This window comes from Sparus aurata, chromosome 19 (genome assembly GCF_900880675.1).
Source record: "Sparus aurata chromosome 19, fSpaAur1.1, whole genome shotgun sequence".
Taxonomy (NCBI): Eukaryota; Metazoa; Chordata; class Actinopteri; order Spariformes; family Sparidae; genus Sparus; species Sparus aurata.
This window is the reverse complement of record NC_044205.1, coordinates 18,736,115-18,748,419: the sequence shown is the minus strand read 5'-3', so window position 1 is coordinate 18,748,419 and position 12,305 is coordinate 18,736,115. Positions and strand designations below refer to the sequence as shown.

The 12,305-nt window shown below is 42.7% G+C and overlaps 1 protein-coding gene across 3 annotated transcripts in view; it reads right to left on the bottom strand.

Annotated features, from left to right (window-relative positions):
- Window positions 1-12,305, bottom strand: part of tmem108 (transmembrane protein 108) — a 55,540-nt gene that overhangs the window by 14,330 nt on the left and 28,905 nt on the right. For all 3 annotated transcript variants that reach the window (XR_003981700.1, XM_030398360.1, XM_030398359.1), the window contains exon 2: window positions 7,187-7,270. Coding sequence is in view for 2 of the 3 variants with exons in the window: in XM_030398359.1 (XP_030254219.1) it covers window positions 7,187-7,270 (84 nt within the window). In the remaining variant the exon portion in view is untranslated. The remainder of the gene's footprint in view (window positions 1-7,186; window positions 7,271-12,305) is intronic.

Below are 12,305 nucleotides of genomic sequence, written 5' to 3'. Positions count from 1 at the left end.
AAGGAAATGTTTCCAGGTGTCCCCTCTAAAGCAGAGAAAAGCTGATTTGACTCTGAGCGGCGCCCTTTAGTGGTTGTACTGCTTTACATCCATGCCAACGTGAAGGACGCATGGATGTACGTGGGCAGCGGCGGTCATATCGCTTGAAACAGACATATCTATTTTTGTACGTAAAGAGAGAATAAACGACCCTTAAAAGGTTTTGTCCTGGAGGACAAAACACACGGCTTACACTGTTATCACTCACACCAACATGTTGCTCACTATCTATCCAACCCAGCTGATCATCTCTGAATAGCACATGCTAATATCATGAAGACAAACAACACCCCAGTAAAATTACTGTGAGATTATGCCCCCATTTATTTGACTAATGGTGTCAACCTGTTTTCAATCAGCTAACCTCTGGATGTATGGAGGGAGGAGCAATTTATGCGGGAAACCTGCTGAACTAGTGCTCTTTTGAATGCATAGGAAGCCGGTGACATTCGCTGAAGTCCTCCATTGATGCCATCGGGGACATCAATAAATCATGTTGCAAAGCAGGAACCTGCGCACTGATCCAATGCAGGCTTTGTCCCACCAATCATTCATTATTAGACTCAATGTCAGGGGACAGGGGCCAGAGCAGCTGCCACAGAATCTAGAGTTACACTGGTGAAACAAAAAACATTGTAACATTTACTCCTGCTGATGAAACTCTGCATCACATTTTTTGCCGCTCATTAGCTAAGACTCAATTCCAGATAAACAATATCGTTCAGGCACAAGCATCATCAGTCTTCCAGCCTAATCAATCATATCCAAGCACTTAGTGTGCGGTATGGAGGCTATCAGTGCTCATGCACTAGCCTGGCTGCATGATCAATCCTAAGGGGGTGGGTACCTCTTGCTGTGACGGTGGGATATTTATCTTTCTTTCCAGGGGTCACCTCAGTCTACGTGCGACAGGAGAACGATGTGGCTCGAATGTGCAGCGACAATCTGCCTATGAAGCAAGCGCCGGAGCCAGGCTGGTTGTGTCGCATCATCAGTGGGCAGCTGGCAGTGGCACTTTTCGAATTGGAGGCTCTACAGGAAGCCAAAAATAGGAGCTGCAAAATCATCCATCAATAAGGCTCGTGAGGGGCTCGCCAGGCTGTACTCCTGAACTGTTACAGTTGTTCCTTAATCCCCGTCATGCAGCCTGAGCAGGGTGCACGGGGAACAAAATACATGCGTCCAATGGGAATCTGGCCAAGATTATATGATGAAATGAATGAAACTGCAACACAATGATAAAACCTGTGAATGATGGAATAACGTCAGGGAAGGGTATTGTTAACTTATGAAGGTCATAAGAGGAAGTGCGTTTAAATAACTGTTAGCTTTAATCTTATATTCTTATTTTAAGCTGAATTATGATGTTTGCCTAAACCCTACCAAGTTGTTCAGCTGTTTTACTGCCTAAACCTAACCAAGTACTTTTCATGCCCAAAGAAGCGAGCGTAGTGCATAGGCCCGGTCCACCTGTTGCTGGTTATCCTGTTTTGGGAATCATTTGCATTGACCAGTCTTGAGGATGTGTTAGTATATCTGCATCAGCCTCAAGAAGCATAACTCCCTGTTAAATCAACTAGAATGTGAAGAAATTTAATGTATGATTATAGTAATTATACGAGGCCATGTCAGTGGTTAAATTATGGGATTAAATAAACTAGTGAGGTAACAAACTGGCCTTGGAATTGAGCTGCACTGCCAGCAGAAATGATTTCATCACAAACTTGGATCGACTCAGCTGTATCTTGAATTTTGGACAATTTTAGTATTTTAATAGTCTCACTGCTGTTATTTTTATTTTTATTTTATATCCTGAAAGCAGAAGAAGAATTAAACGAAGCAATCCTGTAATTGCAGACTTCAAAATACCAAAAGGAATTTGTTAATATTCTGTCTTTTTACTGAACTGTTCATTAAAAGTTTCTGCATATTTTACTTCGCAACGTGAATGTCTAAATATTTCAAGGACCTCTCCCTTCAACCAGGAATAAAATTCTGGGAGGGAGAAAAACTGGATCCTTTGCATATTTAATTTTTGGTGCCCAATAAGTATGTACTCACCCGCAGTTGCTGCAACCTCCAGACACTTGGAAAAATGCACATGATATGACCTCAGCGTCCTACGATTACTACTTTCTTTTTGTTCATTTTCTGACCTATCAAACTAGACTGAATGCTGATGCTAGGATAATAAATACACATTAAGCCTAAACAGTACGTTTTTTTCAATAATCATGTCAACATACCCTTGAGCAAGACGCAGACCCACCGCCTGCACTCTCATTTTAAGTTGCTTTGAATAAAATGTTTAACCTAAAGCCTGAGATGTAAACGTACAAGATCTAAAGGATATTACTGTATGTCCACCTCCTCACTAATGGGATAAACACACATCACTGCTGGTCTGGAAGCCCCAGGGCACCGAACCATAACCAATAATTAAGGATGTCCTGCTCACCACCCAGCCGACCCTCCGCGGATCACATTTAGCCTCGTTTATGCTAATCGCAACCACTCCACAGTAGCGGACAAACCTCCATGGGATTCCCCCCAAATCCCTTGGGGCAAATGGAGCAGGCTTTATCTACCTCGCTCATCGGAATACCAATGAGCCTTTATCACATCATACCGGCACACACACGGCGGCTCTGCTATCTCGTACAGAATGAATTCATATCTCACTTTCGAGGATAAAGGGCTGACGGACCCAAATCAACGCAATCATGAGCCTTAAACCGGGAGTTTTGTTCAAGGTAGTCCAGGCCTTTAATTTTAAGCTTTGACGTGCTGTCAGAGAGAGTGACAGAAAGCTTCAGGCAGACAAAACCCTTTATCAGCGGGCCGACTGGAGAGCTGTCTGACTAACTGCTGCTAAGATTGGATTATCACGCCTGGAAGGAGCGCTATCGGCCCTGACTCACTTCATGGACCCACTGCAGCTTCTACAACTATTACAACTGCCTACATGGTACTACTACCACCTGTACCCTCATCGATACTACTACTATAATCAAAACAACTAACACTACATCGCTGACGATCACTGCCTTTATCATTGTAACACAACTAACAGCGATACCACTGCTGCCACTACTCCGATCCCTGGAACTACTCGAACAACCACTACTTCTGGAAGTCCTTTTGCTAATGCTACTGCTACCACTACACTATTACTACTACTACTAATACTACTACTACTACTACTACTACTGTAAGAGCTAATATCCCCTTGATTAGTACTTCAAGTCCACCTGCTAACACTACTAACACTTGGGGTAGAGGTATCTAGCAAGCTAAGGCTACGCTCAAGATACAGGTGAGACCAGGACCGAGGCCGAACCGAACGAACCTCAGGACAGTAACGAAAAAACTCCCGAAGATGTTCAACTAACAAATGAGGCTAACGATAAGCTGCTAGCTGCAGGCCCAGGTGAAGCTAGTTTAGCAACCTCGCACATGAGACAAACCCCTCAATAGCAGATAAAAATGGTAAAACAGTGAGTTGATAATGAAGATCATTAATAATAATTTTTCTTCAGGTCTTTCAGGATGTTCCCAATGCTCAACACAACACATCACTACTAATATTAAATCTTTTAATGACACATGTGACACACTTGGTGGCACGTTGCTGTTCTGCCTTCTGATAACTTTTTTAGCTCATCAGATTTTTCTTATACTCATATGGATATTCTTGGTGATTTCTGCTGTGATCTAGAGAGGAATAACAAGGTAGCTGTCGCTTGTCTTAGGGCAGCATAGTTACATAGCCCAACTGCTAACACCCCTTTTAGGTTACCACTCCGACTAATACTTCTCCTCCTACTACTTTCCTACTACTCAAATCAGCACTATTTTCACTTTATCTACTACGCTGAACTGCTCACACTTCTCCCACTACCTCTTTCACTTTCTGTATTAATATCACTACTGCTGCTACTACACCTGCTCATCATCCTCGTCTTCCTCTTACCACTGGGACTTCATTGTTTCTGAAACAATAGAAGAACTTCTCACTGCGTCTTTGCTTCCAGCCTGTAACTACATTATGTTTGCGTTAATGTGGACAAAGACAAAAAAAAGTGCTACAATATAATGTGGCGAAGTATAAAAGCTATAAAAGCTGGATGAGTCTACGGGAAGGCTTTTTCCTTCCTGTTCAGCGAATTTATTGGAGCACACTCATCTTTTATGAGTGTCACCTCTCTCACTTAACAGGGCTGTCGTGTAACTTGACAAAGACAGATCCTCATAAAGAGACGTATACATGTCCTGGGCGTGTAAATACAGAGTTATTTTTACAGTAGCACAAACAGACAAATTCCTCTGGTTTGCTCCTGGGTGTGTTCGTCTGCCATTCTGGGGAGAGACTGCTGTCCCGTGGGTGGGAAACAGACAGATAGGGCACGTCCTGTGGACCTCTGGTACCATCCTGGTGGAGGAGGACCGCTGCGATGGGCGGAGTGGTGGAGAGGCGGAGCGGGGCTACAGATGTGAGGCCTGAGATAAGAGGGCAAGCTTTTCGTAACAGGATAATGGTTTCCTGTTTGAATGCTCTGCAAATTGTTTGTCAGGTTACAGCAGCTTTGAACAGAGGCGTGTTTATCTGAGGATCGGGCGAAGGGGGGAGAAGGCAAAAACAAGAACAACAAAGAGTACTTGAGCTGTTTACTGGGATAATGATTTAGCTACAGTGACTGTGACAGCAGCAAAGGATCTTGACAGGAAGGACAAATGTTAAACAGGAAGTTGTCTGGAATCTGGGGGGCACACTGAATCGCAGACCTGCAGTTATACAATCACATTTACAGAGAATTTCAACCTTTTCACTGCCGTTGGCAGCTTTAAAAAGCCAGAGAAACAACAAAATCATGATCACACAAGACAATACAAAGTCAGATCGGGAAGATTACCGTACTCAAACCTTGTGTAAGTGCTTATGATTCACACCGGCTGGTCTTTCAAGTTGTCATTTCTTTTTTAAAGGAGCTGACTTCAAGAAACAATTTGCAAGCAACCGCCTCACTTGTCAGGCTTTGCTTTGAAGCTGCCAAACAAACCTAATTGGCAAGAGACAAGTAAGTTCCCCTCCATTGTTTCAGGTTTATTACGTCGCCGCTTCTTGCTCGCATAAGTACTTAAGCAGCACCGACAAAACAACAAGCGGCACAGAAGGTGACCAGAGGAAGACAGACAAGCTCACCCTGCTCTGATTTCTGTCACGATGCCAGATCGCCCATTTTGGCCCTCCTCTATCTGCAGCATCTCCCCTCTTTCCTGTTAGCTGAAAGATGTACCGCACAAAGAGAGATTTCAGGTGGGCTTTTCAGCCCCACTCACTGTCAGATGGGAACCCTGATGGAAGTTAAATGTGCCCGAGGTAATTCAGGCCCCAGCTGGATCGAGTGAACATGCAAGTCAAATAGTGGAGCACCATGCTTTCAAAGACTGGATCGACTGGAACAAAACCAAAAGAAAGGCTCAAAAATATGGTCTCAGTTTAAACTCCGCACAAAGATAGTCTGCAGCTTCCTCCTCTTCATCTGTGATGTGACCTCAGGCCACCTCTGCGACGGCTTAAAGCATTTCGCTCACAGCAGTCCAGTCCAAGTTTATCACTTCTAAGGGATTGAGGCAGATTTGTCGGCAGACAGCCTTTAGCTCCGCTGCCCCTGAGGTGGAGCTTTGGGGTGCATACCAGATATCATCAGGCTGTTTAGCTAACCGTTTAGGAGCCCGGTGGGTCCTGGTCTGACCCCCATGTTCCATATTCATGTGACATTCTGCGCTGGTAGCCTGCCAGAGCTCCGTACATCCTCTCCAAGAGCCTTTAACCTGTTCTATGAATTCAAAGCAGCACAGACTCCAGATAGAACAAGAACTGAGTAGGTATAGCACTGAATCTACAGTAGTAGTATCCGATTCTCCTTTAAAAGTAGGAAATCTGACAAAACATTGTCATTTCACCACTTCCTGGATGATCAGCAACTGAAAAGACAGCTGATAGTGAAAATCTGAAGCGACATCAGACCGTCTTTAAAGGTAACAACATATTTGATAACCTGTTAAGCTTCCGTCAGCATCAAACCACTTCCTAGCTAACATTACTGTTTGATAGCCACATGATACAATAAGGGAAAGGCATTCATTAATTCTGAAATATCAACGCACATCTTTGCATCTTTGCACACTGATTAAAGCCTGAAAGTGAAACGCACTGGATGTAATCAAACGGTTGAAGTTAGCTAGGAAGTGGTTGAATGGGTTATGAAATATGTTATCTCCTGATATGGCCCGTTATCCTGGCATTCGAGCTTTCCGTCCTGAGCACGACGTCAGAGGAAAATGGCTGTCACATGAACATTGTCTATTAATGAATTGGTTCGGCATTTTGAGAAAAGCACTTAGTAGCTTCATGTCGGGAGTAAGATGAGAAGGTGGATACAACTCTAATGTATCTTTATGAATATAAAGCTTTAGTAAGCAAACCGTTCTTGTGTATGTTGGCTTACAGACTGGAGTCTGGACTCTCATCTAACATCCAGCAAGAAAGCAGATAGCCAAACTATTCCTGGAAATTACATTTTTCTTCTGTCTCCAAAATATTATTGACCTGGCATTTAAAAATAGTCTTCAGAAATGCTTGAAAACAGATCAGCCGCGTCAGACAAACTCTCACTGAACCTAAATTTAAAAGACATCACGTTAAATTGTCAAAGCACCGTGTTTTTTTTTTTTAACTTCACACAAACGGCTCTGAACCAAACAACCAACTTTAGTTGTGTGATGATGTAAAGGCTTCCAATTTAAAAACATGAGAATCATCCATGGACGTTCATGGTTATATTTAACCAAATGCTTGTTTAAAATATCTTGTGTTTGAAACAGACTCTTCAAAATAAACGTTCGTAAACCAGGTATGGTTCTTATTTCTATTAAAGGACAGATTATTGGTAGTTATACCAGTGAAAATGTTTGTGAGTTTGTTCTCTTTTCAGCAAGATACTGATTTGTAAGATATAAACAAGCCCCCGATATTTTGATTCTTAATCTGGTAACTAATGAGTCCCTGATTGCACAACCGGGACGCCCCTCCAGATGCCCTCATCCTCCTCGTCCTCCTCGTCCCCCCGTTGGGTCTACTCACTCAGCAGCTGGCAGCGCAGGACCTGCAGGCTTGTCTTCATGGTATCATGTGATCCGGCTCCTCCTCCACAGTGCTCATGGTTCTCTAGTAGAGAGAGAGCAAAACAAAAAGGTATCAAAATCAAATTCAAGTCATGGGTCCAGTATCACTGTGATATACTGTGATTGTGTTTGGGCAGGTCTAAGTAGAGTAGACTCTGAAAAGGAAGAAGGGATTGTAGACATGGTTGTGCAGATTAACCTTGACAATTTAATCCTTGTAATGACTGCCAGAAAACAGTTACACCTCTCACAGCGGGCAATATGACTTACACCGATCATAACAATCCACAATAAAAGACCAGGTAGGACTGCAGTGGTGGTCAGCCTCAGCTGCCAGGCTTCAAATCAGCATTGGCATCCTGCAGGCAGTGCTGGTCAGTAAAACCAATTACGGGGCATTAAACATTGACCAGTGAGCCTTGTTCTGAGACAGCCAGTGCATGTGTGTCAGCGAGAGAAGTACCCAAGGGTGCTCTTCAGGAGAATGACTCACGGATGGCCTTCTGTTAAATGAAAGGCCTCACACACACGCTTCTCCATTCACCCCCAGAAGAGGGTGTGCATGCATGTTTGCCTCTCTTTGTGGAAATGCCCTTGGGCAACACATGTGCCCATTTACCACTTGTAAAAGTGTTCCGAACATAGACACACACCTAACCACCCTTCGACCTACCTGCATGAATAATCTGTTGTGAGTGTGATTTGTGAAATTGGATTTGCGCCCCCCAGGATGAGGGGTCTGGTTGCGGGCAACCCGTATTTCAGTGGGAGACGTGTGCGAGATGAGAGGGACAGACAACAAAAGCACAGGGCAGCAGGGTACTGATCCTTTCATAAGGTTTTATTTCTCATAAAAGCAGCCTCGCTCTTGAGATTGAGAGGAGGCAGCACAACATCTGAGTCATCGTGTTTATATCGCTGCCATTGTGGCAACCTTTTAATAATTGTAAACTATGTGGAGCTATAAATCTAGAGTATGCAACTAAGACTATTTGGAGGTATTTGAAATCTTTGTTGAGTAAGGAGGTACCTGAACCTGAGTTATGAGGAAATGTTTTTATATATCAAGTAAAAGCACAACAATTGCTACCTAGCTAACAGCTAACGCATTGCTTTGTGTTTGCCTGGATGTTACCTGGCAAGTTTTGCTAGCGTTGTCAAAGATATCAGCTAATAGTAAAATAAAAGAGCGATAACTTGTGTCAGTGCTAAACAATCAAGATATATATATTCTAGTTTTGAGGGAACCTTGAGAGCACCAACCTACCTCATAGAGAGGCCAAGTCCTGATTACTTTCCGTTACTTTTGGATTACCTCAATACCAAGCTTATATGTAATCTTGATAACACTACGACTACGAGTCATTTCATCTAAATGACTCGTTAGTGGTCTCCATTTTTATTGATATATCTGTGTCTGTATCTGTGATGTAATAAAATTTTCTTTCGGTAACTTTTTACTAGAATACATTTACCTATTTTTGCATCCCACTTGTGTAATCCCATCACATGTGTTTGGTTACTTCCCAAGATCTTAACAAGGGAAAATCAAAACCATAACAATGGCTACAGCTTTTTACAGAGTGACAAATTGGGAAACTCAATTTCTCCCCCTGGCTCCATTCTCACAAAAAAAACAGAATGAATCAAAACAATAATTTCAAATGGGGAACTAAATTGTCTATCAAGGCTCACTTATAGATGACAAACGCGCACAATTTTGTTCTTGTTCCAAGTGTTTAGAAAATGAAAACAGAGATGCTTGCTGCTGTGCCGCCCTTAACTCACAGCTTTGACTATAATGGTATGGGCTCGGTCATAATGTAGCGCGAGTAATTGCAAAAGAGATGAGGCTGCAAGAATACAGTGGTACGAGCAGAAAATGAGTTTTTCACAGCTTCACATCTGAGGAACTGACACTAGCTGCAACCGTCCAGAAAATCCTCCCCGCATACACTCGAAACAACACCGTAATGCTGCAGTGGTAGCAACTCCGTAACACTGCTGTTTTACTTCTTCCCTGTGCCTTCATTTTTTTTTTTTTTTGGCCTAATGAGCTCAATGGCAGGGTGTGAAGAGAGCAGCTGAGCCTCTCCACGGTGATTACACCTCATCAGCACTGCCAGGCCAACGCAGGCTCATAGACACGCTCTTTAATTTGCAGGGCAAAAGGGGTGAGGCCAGGGGAAAGTGGGTGGGGGATGGTCGAGATAGTCACAGGGAGTGTTTCATTTATGTTTGTTATAACACGGCAGTAAAAGGTTTTTGTCGAGGGAGGGCAGGCTGAACGGACAAAAGACAGGATGCTCAGGGCCTCCAGCTTGGGAGCTGAATCATAGTTCAGCTCTGCGCACACATGCAGGTAAAAGATAATACAGGATGACAGTCACAGCCACAACCAAAGATAGGATGAGTGGTTCACTGGCAGATTGCTGACAGTTTTGTTGCTGAAACGCTTTAACACCTGCCCACCATTGCAGAAACCTGGATTCAAGTCCGGTGGCTGTTCCCAGATGAGAAGCTGGTGAGGGATCATGTCCTTGTTGTTGTTGCACAAGGGATTCCTACTGGGCGAATGGAGGATTTGCATGGAGGCGGAGCAGTGGTGATGAGTTGGGTGAAACAGTGGGGGGACCAAGATGTAGGTAATGACTGATAGTTGTTTTGGGTAGTTATCTCTATAATAGACAAATAGGTGCAGGCTTTCAAAAGAAATGAAAACGTCCACTGATTAACGTGATTGTTTATGTTAGCAGACTTCTGATTTTACGCTGTCTACACAATTTACTATACTTCTACCTGGCTCATACAGGGATGTGTTTGATGTCAATCAAACAGCGCACACATAGGTAAAGTTCAGGTTAACCTGACACTGTTTTTGCTGCCGACACTACACCCAGCAGAATTTGGATTTAGGTGGAATATAATAGAAATTACCACAATAAGGGAAAGCAGCCATAGCAAAGACTGGTAACAGCAGCTTAGATAACTAGAGAGGCCAAGTCCTGATTACCTACCGTTACTTTTGGATGACCTCAATACTAAACATGTGCAAATAAAAACGGGGGAAATTAGATAACTAACATTTATTACGCTGTGCAACATTCGCAGTCACACAGGTCAGCAGACCAGCCAGCATTGGTCATTTTTCCAGACTCTAAGAATCAAACAAATGTCATGTAGTCGTACAAAACCAAGCTTGTGTGTGTTAACAGCTGAGGGAAGAACAAAAAATGCTTATTTTTAGGTGAACTTGACATTATATTAAAAAAAATCCTCTCAGCATGTGCACACAAGCATACACTTCATCCCACATTTAGTTTGTTCGGATCTGGTCACACAGTGGTGATTAGCATTTCATAGTCTGGACCAACTCTGCTGTGAAAAATGCATGAAAACGCCGTGGTAACATTGCATAAAAAGGGGGTTTTTATTTCCCTTCTGTGAAATACAGTCTCTGTTCCGAGCCTAGCTACACACTAAAGTAATTATAGCATGGTCTTTTATGAGACTGCAGTACCCGATACCTCTCTTACACACTTCCTAAAACAAATCCACTAGACTCCATTACTCACAGAGGTTACCTAGGCTACCATCTTTAAAGGAGAGGCTTTGACATAATCACCAACATACTATGACCGTGATACCTGGCTGAGATGTGATCACTTTGTACTGTAACACCTGAATGTGTGTGTGTGTGTGCGTCTGTGCAGTGTTTTGGTAAACTTTCAAACTGTACATATTACTCAGACCAGACTACAAGGATTGTATCTTGTTATGTGTTCATGCATTTATGAAGTTTTATGCTCAAAAGTCAAAAGAAGGCAACATCATGCAGCATCCAAGGTGGGAAAACAATGTAAGTCCACTCCATCTCCAGCTCCTAAAAAGGAAAGTATCACCCGTACATGAAGTAAGGTTGGCACTTATTATTATTATTATTATTATTATCAGCATTATTATTATTATTATTATTATTATTGTTGTTGTTAAAGCCCCTGTACGGAGTTTTTAACTGGATATAGAAAAGTCTCTGGTTTCTGCTGATGTGTCTCTGTTACCTACAACAGCAAATGAGCCCATCAGTGTGAAGATACGCTTTTTCTAAGTAGTCTAATTCTATACCTCTGAAAGGCCTTGGTCGGGTCGGACCACTGACGAAACGATTTACGGCAGTCAGACCGGAACTGACGACATTCAGCATATCTGTTTTGTTGCTACGCTAGCCAGTGCTAACTGAGCTAAAACTTTTGTCATGGCTGATAATGAGACAATTAAAATAAAAATAATTCGAACCGAAGACCAACGAAAGGCCGAGAGGGAATCCGGTCGAGCTAGGGCTAAACATGGATAAACATTGGCGATTCCTTCCAGAGATGGAGAGAGTTGCGGGGCTTGAAGGGATTCAAGTCACATCCAGAATTTGCCCGATTCCTCCTAGACAGGTATGTAAATAGTATTTCATTTAAGAAATGTATTGCGGGACGTAGTTTACAGCAATACATGAATTTATGTTGTCACAACAAAGCTGGCTAACGTTACCACTAGATTTGCTCTAGATACTACACTCGTAAAAACGACAACAAACGTCTTAGATCACGCATCCATTTCAGCTGTGTGTATCAGCCCAGCCGACCTGCAACGATGCATCGGTAATATCCTCTGTCATTATAAATGATTCAGTTTCTTACTTAGAACAAAACATCCATCACAATCACTGTGACTTTGCTGTAACGCTAGCTCTGTAGCACTGTGGGTAATATATATAGCGGGGAAATTGCAGTGCAACAGCAGCATTACACACAGTGACAATAGTGTCTGTGTCTTTGCATGTTTAGCCTATGTCACAGACATCACGGTAATACCGTTAGCTTACAACGTAAGATATTATGTTGGCAATGCTACTGCAGTTTTTGTAGGCTTACTGTTACGAACTTAGATGTATGTCTGTGTAAATTCTCATTTGTCCAGGTCAAAGGCATGATCCAATTACATAGACAGAACTTAGATACAAGTTTTAACATTACTTTGTTTCACCGGCGGCATATTATATTACAGAGAAATACAAATAGACACAT